The sequence below is a fragment of the Diadema antillarum genome, unplaced genomic scaffold (assembly GCF_040938485.1).
Source record: "Diadema antillarum isolate AM-2024a unplaced genomic scaffold, OU_Dant_1.0 seq00002265_RagTag, whole genome shotgun sequence".
Lineage (NCBI taxonomy): Eukaryota > Metazoa > Echinodermata > Echinoidea > Diadematoida > Diadematidae > Diadema > Diadema antillarum.
The window spans coordinates 152,600-176,068 of record NW_027272894.1 but is presented as its reverse complement, the minus strand read 5'-3'; the positions used below and the strand labels follow the sequence as shown (position 1 = coordinate 176,068).

General features: G+C 38.1%; 1 protein-coding gene and 1 pseudogene across 1 annotated transcript; both read left to right on the top strand.

Annotated features, from left to right (window-relative positions):
* The first annotated feature begins 566 nt into the window (after positions 1-566).
* LOC139714406 (cytochrome P450 2J2-like) lies at positions 567-8,770 on the top strand. Its single transcript, XM_071626114.1, has 6 exons — positions 567-657; positions 2,731-2,983; positions 4,154-4,305; positions 5,411-6,021; positions 6,538-6,865; positions 7,087-8,770. The coding sequence occupies exons 2-6, from the start codon at positions 2,757-2,759 to the stop codon at positions 7,263-7,265; spliced, it is 1,497 nt and encodes a 498-aa protein (XP_071482215.1). The 5' UTR covers positions 567-657; positions 2,731-2,756; the 3' UTR covers positions 7,266-8,770.
* A 383-nt stretch (positions 8,771-9,153) lies between these two features.
* The window catches only part of LOC139714401 (cytochrome P450 2J2-like), a 32,619-nt pseudogene continuing 18,303 nt past the window's right edge, over positions 9,154-23,469 (top strand).

Below are 23,469 nucleotides of genomic sequence, written 5' to 3'. Positions count from 1 at the left end.
ACTTCACCGATTCAAACTCACGAATTTGAATGGATATAAAATGAAATTAAAATGAAGGACAATTTCACGACATTGGACGGTAAAACCTAATAAAAATGAAAATGACTTTTCAGTTAAACTACTTGCAGATTAGGAGGTCACGTAACCTTTTTTTTTGTCGGGGGGGGGGGGGATCAGGTGGTTCACGAGACCTTTTTTTTTTTCCCATTGGCCTCAATATTCGAGAGCATTTACCTAACCTGTCCCTGACACACGAATGTTTTGTTCATCGTCATTTTCCTGGCCCAAACACATTTCTAATGCACTTGACATGCGGTGTGTTTGCACAGTTGTGAGAAGGATTTGATTTGATAAAAGAAATGATATCGTTTGTCCATATCATACGCGCAGGTCGACTAGACGAAGTTATGATTACCGACAGGGCATAGTCCTATCCCTCATTAACTGGACGTCTTTTTATTGGTGGACTTTGATCACGTGGTTTCTTATCGCCCGGCGGGGGTTCTTATGCTTCCTCCGAACAGTGTCTTGCTTTTCTGGATATAAGCTGCTATAGTAGGCATGTTAAGACATTCACCATCAGGAACTTGGTCTCAAAAGGATCAGTCTCCAGACTCCGTGACAATTAGAAATTGTTATCTTCATTGTTGAATCAAAGTAAGTATATCATACCTTTTTATGTAATTCGTCTTCTGTGTGATTGCAATAATGTGTATAGATGGGAATGGGCTATACTGGCAAGGTATACTGTTTGTAAACAAGGTACGCGAAGCGGGAACATGGAATTACTGAGCGTTTATGTGCTGGTGACGAAATGCTTAAACATATCATGTAACGACTTTTTTTTTCTTTACTTGAAAAGTTAAATATGCCTGTTTGTTTTTTCTGGTGTTCTTTGCTTTACAAGCGCTTCTTCAAGAATGTCATTTTTTTTCAAAGCTTTGTCAAGACATCTGTCTTTATTCCAGTTCTGATCCGTTGTGTGGTGGTTTTTTTTTAAATCTCTACTGTCCCATTCAGAATATCGTCCAAGTTTAACATTCATTTTCTCTTCTACAATCCGCTCGGATCGAAGCGCAGAGAACCTATTGAAACTACAAACATTTGTGTTTTGGTTATCTAAGAGAGCCAACAGCTGTAACTGCCGAATGTATTTCGTCGGAAATGGTATAAGATTCCTATTCTTTTTTTTAAAGGTGAGTAGTAGAGGTTCTACTTGTAAGAGAAGTAAAGGCGTGGAACACGGTAACAGGACATTGGCGGAAGACATCCTTTGCTTATGTTAGAATTTTGTTATCTCATATAATTAAAGGTAAACCCAGTACAGTATTCATCGCATAATCGGGCATCTGATAATCGGGATCCTCGCTTAAATGATATACGCTTCCCAGAAACATTTCCAACGCACGTTATTTTCACTGGATAATCGGGCGGGGACCTCTGATAAACGGGACAATTTTTCTTCAAGCGATCTTTGATTTTGTTAATATTTTACACAAAAAATATACCAAAGTACCACAACAATATTTCAAAGATTCCGTATCAGTTGTCGTTTACAACAAACTTACAAAGCAAGCTTCGGATTGGTGTGTTTTGACCTCCGTCCATCCAGTACATGTACATGCATAGCCACGAAAGCGCCGTGTATAAGTATCCATGCCATTGCAAAGCACATGCCTTCGCGAACATTCTTCTCCCCTACATAAGCAAAGCCATGTGCTCGCTTGCAATTCCTACTCGACTCACATCCAATAAAAAACATGCCTCGCTCATACAGCCCAGGCTGTGTGCGTTGTTTAATCTCAGTCATACACTCTGAGGGCAAAGTCCATTGTTATCGCGCGCCTTCGTATCTTGTTATCTACTGTCTTTGGTTTCAACTTTCAATACAGCTGTACACTGTGATCTGTGTGTACGTCACAATCTTCCTCAGTTGTGACTGGGCAAAAGTTACGTGATTGAAATGAGGGCTATAAACAGTTACGTATTCAGTGAAATGGGGGAGAGAGTGGGAGGGAGAGCGTGAAAGATGAGAAGGGTTCAATGTATGTGCGAATGCGTAACGTTTTATGAATCTAGACTATGAGCTGACATTGATTACGTGTACACGCGTGTTTGACAGAAGAATCGAACCCGGTTGCGATTACTCTACATCATTGCGAGAATGCAGGGAGAGCTGGAGGGTCGCGCCGAGGGGTAGCGTGTTGTGTATTCATGTACATGTACAGTACGTCAGTATGCATGTGTGTGTGTGTGTGTGTGTGTGTGTGCACTACATGTACATGTCGTATGCCGTTAGCGTATGGTGAGTACTCATCGCGAAATCGGGCACCTCGCTTAAAGGGGCCGTGTTTGCTACTCCCAACTTGTCCCGATTATGCGATGAATACTGTAATATGAATATATTATAATCTTCCTAAGAAAAATGCTTGCCCGAGTTGATCAGGAAATTCTTCAACCTGGTCTACTGGAGCTTACTAGAGTTAATAGGTTTTGTCTTATATTTATGATTATGCCTGTATAGTGTAGGATGACGATGTGCTCACTTTCGTGATGAAGAATCCGTACCAATTATGTTTGATTATGTCTTTCTACTTGACATTTCGTGCATATACAAACTTCTTCTTGGGGATATATAAAAAAAAAAATCACTAGGCACCAAGCAATAACGTGATTTCACGAACTAAGTTCTGTAACATTATTCAAACATTATTTGTGTTTTTTTTCCAGACGTAGTTCTCGTGGAGGTCATCATCATGATCAACCTCGTGATCAACGCTTTGTCCGAAGTCGGACAGACCGGTGTTCTACTTGGCGTTGTGTTTTGTCTCGGCCTGAGTTGGGTGCTGAGGAGTACCAAGGGCCGCAGACGCTACAATCTTCCACCAGGGCCCACCAGCCTTCCATGGCCCCAAAGCTACTTCTTCGCCTTCTCTAGTATCTTCAAGAATCCGATTTTGGTCATTTATGACCTCTCGAAGAGGTGAGAAAATAGCGCCCACTATTCTTTTCTTTCCTCCTTAACCTTCACATAAGTTACGTTCACGCGGACTTAATGTAATTAGCTAACTTTGATGAAAGTTGCGTTCCAAGGTCCTTTATTTCAGGCGAAGGGCCATGTGAATGGAATCAATCAATGATTAATATCAATTTGTACGGAAGCGTATAGGCCTAACTACCGCCGAGAAGGCTGGATAATTCTGTTCGCCTCGGATCCGTGTTAGTCCAACAGCGTGATATGAGATAAGATCGTCCTCACGATCTTTAGGGGTCAGCGAGAAGACGACAAGGAAAGTTTTGAGATCTCATCTTCCAACCTCGCCTTCAAGAAGGCGCAGTCGAGAGATGAAAATCTCCTCTTCTCGACACGTCAAGAAAGTGAGAAATGGAGATGTGACGATGCGTTGTTATCTACTAGCTTTCATTTCCTTACTTGAAGCCGAAAAGAAAACCAATACCTGGTCTTTTCAGTAAACACTGCCTGTTTCACACAAAAAGGTGAAAAAATGCTTCCTCTGGATTGACCAACAATGTTTAAAGTAAAGAACATGGCAAAGTTATATGAAATACATGCCCAGTTTTGTGTTATTAGTTTTATACATTCAAGTTGATCAGTACTATTTATTGACTGTACTCCTGAAACATGCACGGTTTTGTTTTGTTTTGTTTTTCTCAAACTCTGGTGAGAGGTCCTGAAAGAAAAGACACGGCTTTCAACTGAAAAATTGATAACATATATTAAAGTCTTTTTTTTTCATAATCGAAGTTGAAGCGATAATCCCCTTGAAGATTTGAAATAAAAACCTATCCAGCAGTAGAACAAAGCGATTTTTGTAGAGGGGTAGTCTTTAACAACCATGATTACTATAAGTTCATTACATCTGCCGACATATGATATTCGGATTAGTTATTGCATAACCTTTGTTTAGTACGAAATAAGTGATGGGGGTCGGTGTGGTACGTTTTACTTTCAGTTGTGAAAACAGAGGTGTTAAATAATTCGGACCCCTCCCAGAGAGCATACAGTGGAAGTTGAGGTGAATACATAGTTACACTGCTGCGGGTAACAATGAAGCATGTTATTTTTCCATTTCAAATTCAAATGTTATTGCTAAACCGTCACATTTGTTATGACATTTCTTGTCATTTATAGATATGGAGACGTTATGTACTTCACCTTGGGTGACAGAAAGATGGTTTACTTGGCCACCCACGAACTGGTGAACGAAATTCTAATTAAGAAAGCTGACGTCACAACGGGAAGGGAACCGGACCCAGAGTTCAAGACATTTGTGAAATACAACGGTAAGAGATCGTCAGCTATATAGCAGTGCTGTTATTTTCCTCACCCGATGACCTGTGTGTATTTATTTCATGTCCATGTACATCATGTCGGTCTATCTTTATGTTTATATCGTTCTTTGTTCTCTACCAATGTATTTTTTGGGGGGGTCAGTCTGTCCGTTTCTCTTTTACATTTCCACCGTTTCCCCCTCATCAGCACCACTTGTCTCTTAGTATCAGGTCTCCCCATCATCAAGTGCTGAAAGTCACGTGATATCAATAGGGCACAGTCTGCTTGCACTAAACCTTGTTGAACAAACGCAAGAGAAGAATCACCTATAGCTTAGCCCCTTGGATAATGTATAACCCCATGTCTGACTATTCATATTTGACAAGTTTGAGCTTGTACATTGTATTTTGTTCAAACTGCGGTTAACATTGCTGTGTTCATCAGCGTTAATATTTCTGACTTTTTAGGTTGCTTCATTTGATTTATTGGTCCTTGTAGTATTATTGAATATGCACATATTATGTATACATGTAACTTTTGGTGCCATATGTATTTATAAACATAAGCTGTTAACAAAGAATATTTTCTTAATTTCCTTTACAATGAATATAAAAACGTATCAATAATACAAAGAATAATATAGAAGGGCTGCAGCTGAAGAGTATAACTTGAATTGCACGCAGCCCTCGTACCTAAGCATATTGAAAAAAAAAAATAGGAGGGAGGGATGGCTTGCGTAGAGAAAGGATAGAAGAAAGGGTTTACAAAAAGTTACCTGGATCACTGATCAGCGAGGCATGGCAAAATATTTTTAGCACCCAGGTACAGGTGTGTATCTGTCAAAGTTAGCTTGCTAGTTCCCGATCTATCAAATGCATTGCATCTTACATCTACTAGTATGCATCTCTCCAACCGACTGCTCATTGGCGGATCCAGAGGGGGCGCACGTCCCCCTTTAATTTTCGTTAAAAACAAAAGAAATACAAAGAAAAAAAATAAAATGAAACCCGGAAGTGACACCAGAATAATTAGTTGCGCCCCCCCTTAAAGAATTCCTGGATTCACCCCTGCGATTGTTTGATTATCTCTCATCTGTATTCTCCTACCACTCCTCAGGAGGGGTGGCCCTCTCGGAGGGCGCAGAATGGGTCGACCATCGGCGATTCGGTCTAAACGCTCTGCGCAATTTCGGCATGGGCAAGAGGAGCTTGGAAAGTCGCATCAACGAGGAAGCGCGCATGCTGACAGATGCCTTTGCAAGCAAGGGTGGTACCGCACTAGACCCACATGCAAACTTCATGTGGGCCGTCTCAAATATCATATGCGCCATCACCTTTGGACACAGGTTTGAATATTCGGATCCACTATTCCAGAAACTCACGCAATACCTGAATGACATAACTGCCGAGGAAGGAACTCTAATCAGGTACTTTCCTACTTTTATTCGCAACGGAAGGAGAAATAAAATGGTCCGCGTCAGAGAATTTTTAGATAAGGCAGTGAAGGAGCACAAAAAAAACTTTGACCCAAATGACATCAGAGACGTGATCGATATGTACATCAACCAAGTGCACGAGTTGGAAAAAGCTGGTCAAAGGTCGGAGCTAAGTTTAGAGAAGGCGACAACCATCGCTTTTGATTTTTTCATTGGAGGGACCGAAACGACATCAACAACAATGACGTGGGTGATTCTTTTCATGGCTGCGTATCCTGAAATCCAAGAAAAGGTGACCCACGAATTACTAAAAATACTCCTTTAAACTACTACCATGCTCCTGCCAATGGTAACAGCTATCTATCATGAAATATCATTAAAAAAAACCACCATGTAATCATGAAAATCGACCGTGTGCCGGACAGAAAAATAATATACGAATGGTTTTTCAAGAATTGCATAATGCTACGTAGGAGTAGCAGTTGTTTGGGCACTATTAGTTTTTGCTTATAAACGTGAAATAACACACAAAAAAGCTTTGTCAACATCGCCAACTATAAAGAGAGCACTATTGGCGCACATTCAATTGCTAATCTTTCTTAATCAGAATTACTTTCATCTCTATAGATGGTATAACTTTAAAGTTTGCGTGAACTTTCCAGCAATATAAGCCATTTTTGGCTCAACCTCCAAGTTTCATGAACACGACAATAGACAAACCAACACGAGCGTATTTTGAGCTTTAAATGATTACTTTCCAAACTTGACATAGAGTAAACTAATCGACATATAAACGGAACGTTTACAGGTTGTTGCTGAAATACAACGAGAGATCGGACTGGACACAGCGCCGTCATACGAGCATCAAAAGGCAATGCCTTACACCCAAGGGGTCCTCACAGAAGCGCTGCGATTTCGACCCATTGTTCCTATCGGTGTCCCGCATCGAGCCACGGCTGATATGAAGATCAAGGACTACGACATTCCAAAGGGAACAAACATCGGGATGAACATCTTGTACATCCATCATGACCCCAAGGTGTGGGGCGACCCGGAAGTGTTCCGACCTGAGCGTTTCCTGTCCAAAGATGGGAAAAGCTTTGTGAAGCACGACGCGTTCATGCCATTCGGCGCAGGTAAGGATGACCTTCATCGTGTAGATTGTTAGTGAGACAAATTTACTTGGAAGACACAAGCAGGTGCATTACAATTTTTTGTCAACAATATGATTGTTAATAATTTCATAACATTATTGATATCAATTCATCTTTATTATCGTCGTTACAAAGATGTTTCTCATCATGATAATCATTATGATAGTTATTGATTTCTACTTTTTTTTTTCTTTGATTGACAGGTCGTCGCAAATGTCTCGGTGAGCAGCTGGCCAAGATGGAAATGTTTCTCTTCTTTACCAACATCATGCAGCGGTTCAAGGTATCTCTTCCCCCGGGAGCCAAGGCTGACTTTACCTACGGCCACCGATCCTTAAGTTTGCTCCCGAAGCCCTATAAGGTGATATGCCAGGAGCGCTAAGGAACGGATGCCCCCCGTAAGGAATCAAAACGACGGACAACAGCAACAAGATGGTTACCAGAAATACTATCCTCAAGAAAGAAGAAATAAGAGTGCCTTATTGCTTTGAAATTGCGTTCAACATACCGTCAGTTTTGGTTTCCATGTAATAGTCAGAGGGTCACTTTCTCCTTTCTCATTTGTAAAGATGTTACGGTTATGAAATACATTATGGACATTGTGCCTTTATTGGAAGGATTAAAAGTTTGTGTCAATAGATGTACGTGTGTGATTCATTTTGAATCGATTTGATTTGATGTGATTTAGTCACAAAATGCATATAGAGCTGTACATACATTATGCACAAATATATGAATAGTTTGAACATGGAATAGGCCTATATCAGATACATTTTGTGTGGATCGCCATAAGATATTTAAAGCTTGACTAGGACGTCCAGCATACATGACTTACGCATAATTATGAACAGAAACGTTACACAAAATGTATTATTCACGCACAGTAGGTTTTATAGCTAGGGATATAATCACTTCTCAAAGGAATACTAGTGTATATACAAATACCGTAAAACCAGAAATATTCCGCTGCATTTTAATTTCGCAAAATCAAAATGTAGTCGATACTTCTCGTCTACACCAAATGCATTAAATGCCGGTGAAAATTTTATGCCGCAAAAATGACCGTCGGCCCTAATTCGACGCCAAAATGCCTTGCATTACAGTACTCGTAAAATGGGTCATATACATGCGATGTTATATTTGTTTACGGATTAACGGAATTTCCATAAAACTGTCATGTGTCATATCATAGCTTAAATATGGACAATGACTAATGTTTTGATAGGCTCAATTGAAAGTCCATGAGATTCAGAATGCCACGTTACTATTCTCTTGTTTAATAGACAACAGACAGTGAAATGTAGAGCCTTTGTTTTTCTCTCCTTTTTTTTTTTTTTTTGGTCTACCTGTATCATAATAATCATAATAATAATTGTTTTGGATATAAACTCCAAATTTTATTGTCCAAGAATGGAAATTCTTTTTGCCCAATTGATCGTGGACCCGGCAGCCACTGAGCAGCGCCAGATCGACGTTGCTCTAACCTTTTCAACTGTTGAACGGCAAACAAGGTAGCAGCAACTCCCATCTTTTAACGTCTTTTGGTATGACGCGGCCGGGGTTTGAACCCACGACCATGACGACCTTCCAATTGTGAGGGCAGCCGCTCTACTCACTGAGCCAACACATCGGTATCATACGCGTTGATAAATTTTGCTAAAAGTGACAAGATGGTTGATTTAATCAAGAATTGATTATGTTTCACAGGATTCTGTACGTTGTAATCAATCCACTTGCCGATTATATAACATTGAAATCATGGAGATGGTTGTTGTATTATATTGCATTGGTTTTCTCGTGGAAAAGATGTACATAGAGTGAGTATCTCTTTGGTTTTCTCTTTCATACTTGCTGTATTTTGAGGGAAAATATGTTCGTCTTGAACATGTTGAAAGTAGTATATACATGTACCCGTTCGCACCCCGTGGAGCAGTGGAGCTGTGGAGCGGTGGAGCTCCACAGCTAATGAATATTAATGAGCTCATGAATAGTAATGATCATGAATATGTATGAATATGTATTTATGTAAATAGACATGCATTATGTATGAGTGTGAGATATAATAGTCTGTGAATGGGTGTGACAAAAGCAATAATGAATTGTGGAGCAGTGGAGCTCTCTGACCTAGCATATCAAATTAGTGAGCTTAAGCCATGAATATGTATGATTATGCATTTATGTTAACATTGTATAAACTATGCGTACGCTGTAGAGCTATGGAGCTTTGGAGCTGTAGAGCTGTGGAGCGGGAGTGACTCTCTTGCAACATCATGGCTAGTGTGGAGTGTGAGATGTTGTGGAGTCTTTTATTTTTGCACGTAAAGTTGATGCGAATACAATATATTATGCAAATGCGTATGACAGTAAGGTGCGAAGAAATGTACATGATCAATAATGAATTGTGGAGCTGTGGAGCTTCAAGATGACCTAACATATGAATATTAATGAGCTTAAACCATGAATATGTATGATTATGTATTTATGTAAATATGATTTGTTTATGCGTGTGGAGGTGTGGAGGGTGACTCATTGCAACCGATGGTATCGCTTGTGTGGAGTGTTTGTTGTGGAGTCGTATGATTTTACACGATGAATATTATGAAAGGGTAAATTATATCAGCATATGCAAAGATTAAATGTATGACACAGATATGTTTACCTTGTGAATGGGCGTGACAGTAACGCGTGTGGGCTTAAGTTTATTTGATACTTGATTGTGGAGCTGTTGAGACTTTCATTTTTTTTTTTTTTTTTTGCAACGGATTGTATGGCTTACAGTGTGGAGTGTATATTGTGGAGTCGTGGTTTTTTTTTTTTTTTTTGCTACGTTTTTTATGTTTGTTTGTTTGTTTTGTCGCACGATGATACGAAAGGTTGATACGAATATATATGCAAGTGCGTATACCGGTAACGTATGAAGGATTAAGCATCATCTATAGTGAATTGTGGAGTAGTGGAACTCCAAGATGACTAATATATGAATATTGATAAGCTTTATTCATGAATATGTATGAATATGTATTTATGTTAATATATGAATTATGTTTGGGCTAAGGAGCTGTGGAGCCATGGAGCTGTGAGGGGGTCTCTCTTTTTCAATTGATTGTATGGTTGGTGTTGAGTGTATGTTGTGGAGTCGTATGATTTTGCGCGATGATACGAAAGATTGATATGAATAGAACTATGCAAATTCGTATAACAGTAACGTATGTAGGATAAGTCATCACCAATAGCGAATTGTGAAGCAGCGGAGCTCCAACAAGATGACCTAGCATATGAATATTAATGTATGCAAATGAGTATCAATTATGTTTGATTGTAAGATTAAGCACGCTCAGGTGAGACTTGTGGAGCTGTGGAGAGCGAGACTCTTAAAATGATTTCTATGGTTATTGCGAAGTTAGGTTGTAGAGTCGCATGCTTGCACGATAATACATACAGAACATTTCATATCATTACAGATATTCGTGTAAATGTGTAAACACGACGTAGGATCATAAGATAGGCCCATGATCACGTACCCGCTGAGCAGCGGAGTCGTGAAGCAGTGAAGTTCCAAGATAATGCAAAATGTATGAATATTCATGAGTTGAGGGTTAAATGTGGAGTTAATGTTGTGATGGGGTTGTGCGCATTTATATGATGGAAATCTTATGTGACTTTACTTGACGTAATATCATTACGGTGTGAGTACTTGGCATCGAAAGTGAGAATGAATGAGAACAATAATATCTTTTCACCATTCCATCATTTCATCGTTTCATCATTTCATCGTTTCATCATTTCATCGTTTCATCATTTCATCGTTTCATCATTTCGTCGTTTCATCATTTCGTTTGAATAGTTCATCATGTCCATCGTTTCATCTCATTTGCATTATCTACAAGTGCGAAGTAACAGATTGTAGCGTTTTGTACGATAATTGCGGAGTCTTATGCTTTGCACAATAGTATACGGAAAGGTGATATTGCATTCCAGGCATAATTATGTGTAAATGTGTAAACAAGTTGATCGTAAGGTAATGACCGAGTACCCAATGAGCAATAGAGAGTTCCAAGGTGTTGCATGATGCATGAATGAGTGCTCATTACAGATATGACTAAGATGTGTGAGTTCTCTGTCATGGTCACGGCGTTTTACATAACATGAATGAATCATGCATGGTATGGAAATTTAACCTTATGCGGCACTTTCGGATGGTACGGACATCTATAAGAACTAATAGCATTTAAAACAGAATACGCAAAAAACAAAATCAACATCAAGAAAGTGAAGAATTGGTATAATCTACGTTTCCATATTTTCCGTGTTCATGATACATATTTTACTCTACTACAAGTCGCACCTATCTTGAATAGTTTACAAAAATGTATCTTGTAATATCGTGTAATGTATAGTTGAACTTATTGATGAACAAAAAGATATTTCACTACAGCATTTACATCGCAGTGTTTTCTCTCATGCATAACAAGCTGGTACTTGTATCTTGTACAATTTTCTCTCTCCCTCTCTTGTTGTCTTTCTCTCAAAAAATCGGCAAACCACACGATCATTAACATGTAATCATGTTCCGAGATGTCAGCATATCAGACGTTACACAATGATATTGAAGTTGTAAAGTATCGCGACTATCATGTCGCCGTTTATTTGTTAACTTGTATAAGAATGTGTTGTACAACATTTTAACATGTTTTTTCCGTTTCGATAAAGTTAAGCGTTTTGAATAAACAACAACAATGACAGATAGATTCAAAAGAAGAAGAAGAAGAAGAAAAAGAAGAAGAAGAAGAAAAAGTATGTCCCGAAGACGAAATCGTACTGAATTTTTGGGCAAAATATTAATGGGAGAAAGGAAGTGAGATAGGGAGAGGCGGAAAGAGGAGGATTATAAAGTCCCATTGCGCGTGTACATTGATTGACTGACAGTGTGGGTCACGGGAACAGGAGAAGAGAGACAAGAATCATTGGAGCATGAAGTATAATCAATGCGAAACGGCGAAACGGCGAGTTGACGAATATGAGTACAATCGTGGTTCCCTATAGGCAAGAATAATTGTACTCATATTCGTCAACTCGCCGTTTCGCCGTTTCGCATTGATTATACTTCATGCTCCAATGATTCTTGTCTCTCTTCTCCTGTTCCCGTGACCCACACTGTCAGTCAATCAATGTACACGCGCAATGGGACTTTATAATCCTCCTCTTTCCGCCTCTCCCTATCTCACTTCCTTTCTCCCATTAATATTTTGCCCAAAAATTCAGTACGATTTCGTCTTCGGGACATACTTTTTCTTCTTCTTCTTCTTTTTCTTCTTCTTCTTCTTCTTTTGAATCTATCTGTCATTGTTGTTGTTTATTCAAAACGCTTAACTTTATCGAAACGGAAAAAACATGTTAAAATGTTGTACAACACATTCTTATACAAGTTAACAAATAAACGGCGACATGATAGTCGCGATACTTTACAACTTCAATATCATTGTGTAACGTCTGATATGCTGACATCTCGGAACATGATTACATGTTAATGATCGTGTGGTTTGCCGATTTTTTGAGAGAAAGACAACAAGAGAGGGAGAGAGAAAATTGTACAAGATACAAGTACCAGCTTGTTATGCATGAGAGAAAACACTGCGATGTAAATGCTGTAGTGAAATATCTTTTTGTTCATCAATAAGTTCAACTATACATTACACGATATTACAAGATACATTTTTGTAAACTATTCAAGATAGGTGCGACTTGTAGTAGAGTAAAATATGTATCATGAACACGGAAAATATGGAAACGTAGATTATACCAATTCTTCACTTTCTTGATGTTGATTTTGTTTTTTGCGTATTCTGTTTTAAATGCTATTAGTTCTTATAGATGTCCGTACCATCCGAAAGTGCCGCATAAGGTTAAATTTCCATACCATGCATGATTCATTCATGTTATGTAAAACGCCGTGACCATGACAGAGAACTCACACATCTTAGTCATATCTGTAATGAGCACTCATTCATGCATCATGCAACACCTTGGAACTCTCTATTGCTCATTGGGTACTCGGTCATTACCTTACGATCAACTTGTTTACACATTTACACATAATTATGCCTGGAATGCAATATCACCTTTCCGTATACTATTGTGCAAAGCATAAGACTCCGCAATTATCGTACAAAACGCTACAATCTGTTACTTCGCACTTGTAGATAATGCAAATGAGATGAAACGATGGACATGATGAACTATTCAAACGAAATGATGAAACGACGAAATGATGAAACGATGAAATGATGAAACGATGAAATGATGAAACGATGAAATGATGAAACGATGAAATGATGGAATGGTGAAAAGATATTATTGTTCTCATTCATTCTCACTTTCGATGCCAAGTACTCACACCGTAATGATATTACGTCAAGTAAAGTCACATAAGATTTCCATCATATAAATGCGCACAACCCCATCACAACATTAACTCCACATTTAACCCTCAACTCATGAATATTCATACATTTTGCATTATCTTGGAACTTCACTGCTTCACGACTCCGCTGCTCAGCGGGTACGTGATCATGGGCCTATCTTATGATCCTACGTCGTGTTTACACATTTACACGAATATCTGTAATGATATGAAATGTTCTGTATGTATTATCGTGCAAGCATGCGACTCTACAACCTAACTTCGCAATAACCATAGAAATCATTTTAAGAGTCTCGCTCTCCACAGCTCCACAAGTCTCACCTGAGCGTGCTTAATCTTACAATCAAACATAATTGATACTCATTTGCATACATTAATATTCATATGCTAGGTCATCTTGTTGGAGCTCCGCTGCTTCACAATTCGCTATTGGTGATGACTTATCCTACATACGTTACTGTTATACGAATTTGCATAGTTCTATTCATATCAATCTTTCGTATCATCGCGCAAAATCATACGACTCCACAACATACACTCAACACCAACCATACAATCAATTGAAAAAGAGAGACCCCCTCACAGCTCCATGGCTCCACAGCTCCTTAGCCCAAACATAATTCATATATTAACATAAATACATATTCATACATATTCATGAATAAAGCTTATCAATATTCATATATTAGTCATCTTGGAGTTCCACTACTCCACAATTCACTATAGATGATGCTTAATCCTTCATACGTTACCGGTATACGCACTTGCATATATATTCGTATCAACCTTTCGTATCATCGTGCGACAAAACAAACAAACAAACATAAAAAACGTAGCAAAAAAAAAAAAAAAAACCACGACTCCACAATATACACTCCACACTGTAAGCCATACAATCCGTTGCCAAAAAAAAAAAAAATGAAAGTCTCAACAGCTCCACAATCAAGTATCAAATAAACTTAAGCCCACACGCGTTACTGTCACGCCCATTCACAAGGTAAACATATCTGTGTCATACATTTAATCTTTGCATATGCTGATATAATTTACCCTTTCATAATATTCATCGTGTAAAATCATACGACTCCACAACAAACACTCCACACAAGCGATACCATCGGTTGCAATGAGTCACCCTCCACACCTCCACACGCATAAACAAATCATATTTACATAAATACATAATCATACATATTCATGGTTTAAGCTCATTAATATTCATATGTTAGGTCATCTTGAAGCTCCACAGCTCCACAATTCATTATTGATCATGTACATTTCTTCGCACCTTACTGTCATACGCATTTGCATAATATATTGTATTCGCATCAACTTTACGTGCAAAAATAAAAGACTCCACAACATCTCACACTCCACACTAGCCATGATGTTGCAAGAGAGTCACTCCCGCTCCACAGCTCTACAGCTCCAAAGCTCCATAGCTCTACAGCGTACGCATAGTTTATACAATGTTAACATAAATGCATAATCATACATATTCATGGCTTAAGCTCACTAATTTGATATGCTAGGTCAGAGAGCTCCACTGCTCCACAATTCATTATTGCTTTTGTCACACCCATTCACAGACTATTATATCTCACACTCATACATAATGCATGTCTATTTACATAAATACATATTCATACATATTCATGATCATTACTATTCATGAGCTCATTAATATTCATTAGCTGTGGAGCTCCACCGCTCCACAGCTCCACTGCTCCACGGGGTGCGAACGGGTACATGTAGGCCTTCATGAATGAAGCTAAAGAGAATCCTGGGGCAAGAAAGTTCAAAATGTCGACGAATTGTAGGTGCTGAGTTTTGATAGCCATGTGGTTGTGGTTTCTCTTTACTAGGTAGTTGATAGGATCCATTTTGAGAAGGGTTGGGTATAGAAACTCCTTAATGACATTAATGTCGTATTTACCCGAGTTAAATCCGACAACTGGCAACTCTTGTAAATAATTTAAGACTTTTTGTCGCAGTCTCGTTAAGTATTTGGGTACAGGAGATATTTCCCCATCAGTCAAGAATCTACTTCGTATCTCCTCAGTTTTGACGTCAATCTCGTCCAGGACGTCTTGATAAAGTGGTTCCAGAAGTTGAAAAGATCGTTGGCTGACTTCTAGTAAGTACGCCACCATAGTGTCGATTAATGTCTGGGGATTTCCATCCGACACCATGCAATAAGCCTCGTTGTAACCTGGTACATTTGAGTTCACGCTAACACTCAAAGGTATGTGTCGAGATGTATATTGTAGGTTGCCATTAGATTTACATTCACTTTCATTAGATTTTTCAAGATAGCTCTCTATGTCAAATGTAGCAAAATATGGGAAAAATCTCCTACTTTCCTCAACGAAAATTCCCTCAGCCTCCAGTTCCTCCCATATTGTGGCTGAGTTGTGAAATGTTGCAAGCCCCTTAGGAAAAACGTGTTTGGTGGCTGTTGCGCTGCAGAGTTTTTCATGTCGGTGAAGCGATTTTCGAGATTTCCACAATTTGTTGCATTGTCTACATTGATAGTTACGGCAATACCTCTCGATGTCAATGATATAACTGAAGTGACTGTCGTGAAGATTAACGTACAGTGTCTCGGCAAACTTATCCAGACCTCGACGAATGAGTGTAGCAGCTACTGTCTGTTCACTGTTGAATAGATCTTTTTCAGTTTCAGTCAAACTAACAGTAGCGGTACAAACATCGTTGACTTCCTGTCCACAATCTCCACCTATTGATTCGTCACCTACAGGCACTAACTGATAAACAATAATATTAATTTGAAAGAATTCTTCGATGTCACTTAGTTCGCTGAGTTTAACACCTGGGAATTTGTTTATATCTTCATTTGGTTTGTAGCTCTGTAACAATTCTTTCGTTGTTGTTTCTAGACATTTTGAACTGTTACCACGAAGAAGGGCGATACATCGAAAGAGGCACAAATTGTCGTCGTACGTTTTACCAGTCTTTCGGTTCTTGACCAATGAAATGATCGCTTTGTTATCTAGCACGTACAGTGGGAGCTCAATTCCCCTACCGATGGGATGATCAATGAGAGAAAATACGTAGAACGTGACGTTCGTGATATGTTGAACCACCCATTTGGAATCTGGGCGCAGGGACCTGGCATATTCAAGAACATCTTCATGAATGAATGTGTTAATGAAACCTTCAAACGAAGCGTGATTTGTGATAACGTATGGTTCGTTGAAAATCTTCGTGTTTCTACTCGCGTAATAGTACCTACACTCTTTCGTTTCGTTGTTAAACAAAACAAATCCATACGAAGCGTTAATTTTAAAGGCAGTGGACTGCAGTTCAAACACTTTTCGAGCCTTTTCTTTCAAGATGGTGTTGTCGAGTGATTGGAGGTGAAAATTGTACCATCTATGTACTCGTCCTTGTGATTGCCTGTCCTTGATATTGTACCAGTGTTCCTTGTACATTCTGGCGACGCATCCCTCTGGGTCCACGTGTGGGGGTAGCTTGATATCCATACTGAAGTCAGACTGTTGGTCAGACTGAGGGCACCGTGCTAGAAACAAACAAACAAACAATGGTCTTAATTCGTGCCTGAGAGACTGTAGAGTCGATGATTATATTGACATTTATTATTATAGCATTCAAATGAAAACTACATACTATCAATATTATGATCTAATTACCAAAAAAATGCGCATTTATTATTCATTCATTTTATTTCATTTCATTTCCGACGAAAGTATACAATATGACAATTGCATATAACGAAATAAAGTACAACGTGACTTTTACATATCAGAATGAGATTTAAATGCACGTCATTTGTTTACAATGAGACAATACACATACTAGACGAAGAAATGTGTGGATAAAAATGTAACTGACTAGATCATAACAGAGAAAGAGTCGGAAATGGAGGCGACGGCTAAAAAGATGTCCCTCCAATTTAAGTTATCTATTTACTTCTTAAACAGGAAGAGAGAGAAAGAGAGAGAGTGTGTGTTCTCTAGAGTGCATCATTAACGGAGATGAAGGTAATTTCGTTGATAAACACTAAATCTTTACTGTAACCTTAATTATGAGATTATAAAGAATTGATTCAACAGCAGAAAATTCAAACAAGAATACTTACGTTTCTTTCGCCTTGTTGACTGATTCTCTCGTGGAGACTTCCGCTTACACGTTGGTGTTGACGAAGATTGTTTCCCATGACTTTTAATGTGTTTCACAAATTTTCTGCATTCATTGTATATTCGTCCGCAAGTGTGACAGAGATAAGTTTCTTTTGGATAATGAGTTTTCTTATGATCTTCAAGATCTCTGATCTCGGTAAAATGAGCATTACATTCTGAACAAACCAATCGTTGACTTTCCTCATCCGAATGACATTTGGAAAGATGTTGTGTCTTCTCATGTCGTCTTAAACTATCGAGTCGACCAAACGCCTTCCCACACGTATTGCAAACATACAAAACTCGCTGATCCTGATGAAATGTGCGATGATGACGGGTTAAGTTTCTCCTCACTGAAAACTCTGCATTACACGTCAGACAACTGTATTTCCTAGCTCCGGCCGTCGTTTTATCCTCCTGTCCTCTGACATTTCGATGATGGTGTCGGGATTTCTCATGGCGCTTCAAGCTGTCGGTTCGTTTGAAAGTTTGACCACACACCTTACATGCGTGCAATACTTGCTGATCCTGATGATGTATGCGATGATGACGCCTAAGATTTCTCCTAGCTGATAACTTTGCACAGCACAGCTCACAGGTATATCTTATCGAACTTTCCATCTTAACTTCAAAAGATAGTATGCATGGGTAGGCCTAACTTGAGAGCCTGTAGAGTCTCGCTAAGACGAGAGACGAGAGATGGTTTATTGTGTACGCCGTAAAAGATTAGCACCTGACTGAGCTCGAAGTCCAATTTGCGCTCATTTAAATCACCCGCCAATTATGCTTAAATTAACAATGACGTCATTGGACCAGGGCATTTCGCCATTGTTCACTCGTATTACGCAAGAGTTATGACTCATAGAGACAAGTCCCGAAAGGTGAAATCTGTTTGTCGGTTCACGGTCACGGCCTCGCTTCTGATATTCGATGCTGATGCGCAAACCAAACTAGTATATCTGTATATATTATTTTTCGCCGTTTCATGACTCCTATTCGTGTCCGTATCATCGTGTTAACGAACACTTCCTATTTTGTGTATAGTCATTTGTTCATGTATAATAATTTGATTTGAGTTATGTATAATATAATTCTAAACTGAGAATTGCTTTTACTGTTCTTTTATTTCTATGCAATGTTACAGATTATCATTGGGATATTTCAAAATACGTAAGTACGTCCATTGTAATTTCTATCGTGCTATATAGACGTGGAAACAGAGGGGATGTTGTTAGCTTTAAAAAAAAAGATACGAAAAGGTGATTCCATTGTAAAAGAAGACTGTGTTAAACCTCATTTCGATTGAACACAATGCACTATACTTCATTTGCCATTGTGTACACTGAAAGTCCTTGACGGAGAATGGGCAAATGTTGTGAGTTTATATTTAAACTTGAACGAGTATACAATGTACCTTAAATTTTTGGATGTTTCTGTAACATATCAATCGCTTTTGTCATTTGTTTTCCATTCGATGTGATGAAATATCGTTTTATTACACAACACTAGATTACGTGCAAAATCGCAGTCTCAGCAGCGAAAAAAAACAACAACAACAGAACAAAACAAGAAAATGACAAGATGAATAACAAAACAAAACAAAACAAGTCCGTTGGACGCGATTGTTTCTGACTATTGGTCTACTCAACATAGTTAATTCACTATACATTTTTTTGTTGTTGTCAAAGAATAGTATGCTCGAATAACACAAGCTATTGCTCACCACCTGCCAACGATACTTAAATTAACAATGACGTCATTCGACTGGGGGATTCCGCATTGGCCTTTCTTACGTAAGAGTTATGACTCATGCAGACGAGTCTCAACAGGTGAAATCTGTCGGTTCATGGTCATGGTCTCGATTCAAATATTCGATAATGCTACGCAACACCAGACTAATATTTTCGTGTTACCGTTTCATGACTATGTTTTGCGTATTTCTTTTCCCTTGGGGGTTCTTTAGTTACAGTATGCACAGCTTCGATGGTTGTTTATATGTATGTATAACATCGTTATATGTTACTTATTTATCAATATTCTTCATTTCAACATTTCTACTATTCAATATGTAAATAGTTTGTATTAACTTTTTTTTTTGTTTATTAAAGCGTTTACTGTGTATATAATACCGAAAAACTAAATATGTATTTCTTTCTCCTTGCGTAGCTGTGTAGAGTATGCGTGTATGAACGATTAAAAGAGTAAAATTCAATCGTGGTCCTCTAAAGGCAAGAATAATTGTACTCATACTCGCCGTTTCGCCGTTTCGCCGTTTCATCATTTCGCCATTTTGTCATTTCGGCATTTTGTTTAAATATATGTACTATGTGCGACTTCTGTTGTTGTTGTTTTTGTTGTTGTTTATTCAAATCGCTGAACTTTAACGAAACCGAACAACAAAAAAAAATAAAATGTTGTACAACACATTCTTAAACAAAATTAACAAATAAACGACGACATGATAGTCGCGATACTTTACAACTTCAATATCATTGTGTAACGTCTGATATGCTGACATCTCGGAACATGATTACATGTTAATGATCGTGTGGTTTGCTGATTTTTTTTTAAAGTTCAACTATACATAACACGATATTACAAGATACATTTTTGTAAACTATTGAAGCTAGGTGCGACTTGTAGTAGAGTAAAAGATGTATCATGAACATTGGGAATATCAAAACGTCGATTACATCAATCACTCATTTTTTTCTTGTGATTTTTTTTTTCCGCGTATTCTTTCCCGAATATAATATTTGAAAGACTTCGAGTTGTTTGAGCCCCTATTCGTTATATTACGAAACACATAAGTTATTGATCACACCATGCATATAGACCTCATTGGGTCACTGTACGTTGTTGTGACCATGACAAAGAACCCATGTCTCAATTGCATCTATGAGCACTCTTTCATGCGTCATCCGCCATGTTGGAACTCCACTGCTCAGTGGGAACTCGATCGTTATCTTGCGAAAATCTTGTGTTCATATTTACACATGATTATACCTGGAATGATATCACATTTCCGTATTATCGGGTAAACATACGACTCCGCAATTATCGTACAAAACGCTATAATCTGTTACTTCGCACTTGTAAACACTATATACAAGTTTGTGTGTCTACATGTTTGCTTTCCCAACATTGTGTAGAAAACTGACTTAAGTCTCTTTAACAATACGATAAAATGATGAACGTGATGAACTATTCAAACGAAATGATGAAACGACGAAATGATGAAACGATGAAATGATGAAACGATGAAATGATGAAACGATGAAATGATGAAACGATGAAATGATGGAATGGTGAAAAGATATTATTGTTCTCATTCATTCTCACTTTCGATGCCAAGTACTCACACCGTAATGATATTACGTCAAGTAAAGTCACATAAGATTTCCATCATATAAATGCGCACAACCCCATCACACCATTAACTCCACATTTAACCCTCAACTCATGAATATTCATACATTTTGCATTATCTTGGAACTTCACTGCTTCACGACTCCGCTGCTCAGCGGGTACGTGATCATGGGCCTATCTTATGATCCTACGTCGTGTTTACACATTTACACGAATATCTGTAATGATATGAAATGTTCTGTATGTATTATCGTGCAAGCATGCGACTCTACAACCTAACTTCGCAATAACCATAGAAATCATTTTAAGAGTCTCGCTCTCCACAGCTCCACAAGTCTCACCTGAGCGTGCTTAATCTTACAATCATACATAATTGATACTCATTTGCATACATTAATATTCATATGCTAGGTCATCTTGTTGGAGCTCCGCTGCTTCACAATTCGCTATTGGTGATGACTTATCCTACATACGTTACTGTTATACGAATTTGCATAGTTCTATTCATATCAATCTTTCGTATCATCGCGCAAAATCATACGACTCCACAACATACACTCAACACCAACCATACAATCAATTGAAAAAGAGAGACCCCCTCACAGCTCCATGGCTCCACAGCTCCTTAGCCCAAACATAATTCATATATTAACATAAATACATATTCATACATATTCATGAATAAAGCTTATCAATATTCATATATTAGTCATCTTGGAGTTCCACTACTCCACAATTCACTATAGATGATGCTTAATCCTTCATACGTTACCGGTATACGCACTTGCATATATATTCGTATCAACCTTTCGTATCATCGTGCGACAAAACAAACAAACAAACATAAAAAACGTAGCAAAAAAAAAAAAAAAAAACCACGACTCCACAATATACACTCCACACTGTAAGCCATACAATCCGTTGCCAAAAAAAAAAAAATGAAAGTCTCAACAGCTCCACAATCAAGTATCAAATAAACTTAAGCCCACACGCGTTACTGTCACGCCCATTCACAAGGTAAACATATCTGTGTCATACATTTAATCTTTGCATATGCTGATATAATTTACCCTTTCATAATATTCATCGTGTAAAATCATACGACTCCACAACAAACACTCCACACAAGCGATACCATCGGTTGCAATGAGTCACCCTCCACACCTCCACACGCATAAACAAATCATATTTACATAAATACATAATCATACATATTCATGGTTTAAGCTCATTAATATTCATATGTTAGGTCATCTTGAAGCTCCACAGCTCCACAATTCATTATTGATCATGTACATTTCTTCGCACCTTACTGTCATACGCATTTGCATAATATATTGTATTCGCATCAACTTTACGTGCAAAAATAAAAGACTCCACAACATCTCACACTCCACACTAGCCATGATGTTGCAAGAGAGTCACTCCCGCTCCACAGCTCTACAGCTCCAAAGCTCCATAGCTCTACAGCGTACGCATAGTTTATACAATGTTAACATAAATGCATAATCATACATATTCATGGCTTAAGCTCACTAATTTGATATGCTAGGTCAGAGAGCTCCACTGCTCCACAATTCATTATTGCTTTTGCCACACCCATTCACAGACTATTATATCTCACACTCATACATAATGCATGTCTATTTACATAAATACATATTCATACATATTCATGATCATTACTATTCATGAGCTCATTAATATTCATTAGCTGTGGAGCTCCACCGCTCCACAGCTCCACTGCTCCACGGGGTGCGAACGGGTACATGTATATACTACTGTTGAATAGCGACATTTGCTGATCTGAATTCCATAGCTTGATTCTTTTTTTTTTTTAGCAAAACATCAAATTCTTTTAGTCTGATGTGAGGGGCAACACACATATCTATGTCGTTAACGAATTGTAGAGTTTTTGTTGATGAATTCCAGCGCTCTCGCAACGTGAATGTGATGTCTAAATTGAAATAAAAGTAGAATTGAAGACTCGCATTTCCAGATAAACCTCCATTTATGTCGCACTCGTTGCTCACACTCGCCAGATCTTTTGTATATATATATATATATATATATATATATATATATATATATATATATATGGTGTTGATGAATTCCAGTGCTCTTGCAATGTGAATGTGATGTCTAAATAGAAATACAAGCGGAAATGAAGACTCGCATTTCCAGATAAGCCCCCATTTATGTCGCACTCGTTGCTCACACTCGCCAGGGCCCCATTTCATAAAAGATGTAAGGACGGCAACTCTTGCTGGAATGGCAACTTCCAATAGCAACAGCCAATCAGGAAGCTGGATTCTTGTCGTTACCATGACAATTGCCATTCCAGCAAGAGTTGACATCGTATCAACCTTTTATGAAATGGGGCCCTGATCTTTTGTATATTTTATGATATATATATATATATATATATACACATATATATTTATTTATTATATCATATATATGTAATATTATATATATATATATATATATATATATATATATATATATATATATGTGTGTGTGTGTGTGTGTGTGTGTGTGTGTGGTCTTATATTCATCACATGTCTCGACAAATTAAAAATCACACAGGTGTCCGACATTGACTGGAATAATGTAATTACAACTATAAAAAA

Bases quoted from the DNA above. Each gene is read 5' to 3' on its own strand.
- LOC139714406 (XM_071626114.1), top strand. From the start codon at position 2,757: ATGATCAACCTCGTGATCAACGCTTTGTCCGAAGTCGGACAGACCGGT. The intron at 2,984-4,153 runs GTGAGAAAATAG...TGTCATTTATAG, and splicing joins ATTTATGACCTCTCGAAGAG to ATATGGAGACGTTATGTACT. The intron at 6,022-6,537 runs GTGACCCACGAA...GAACGTTTACAG, and splicing joins ATCCTGAAATCCAAGAAAAG to GTTGTTGCTGAAATACAACG.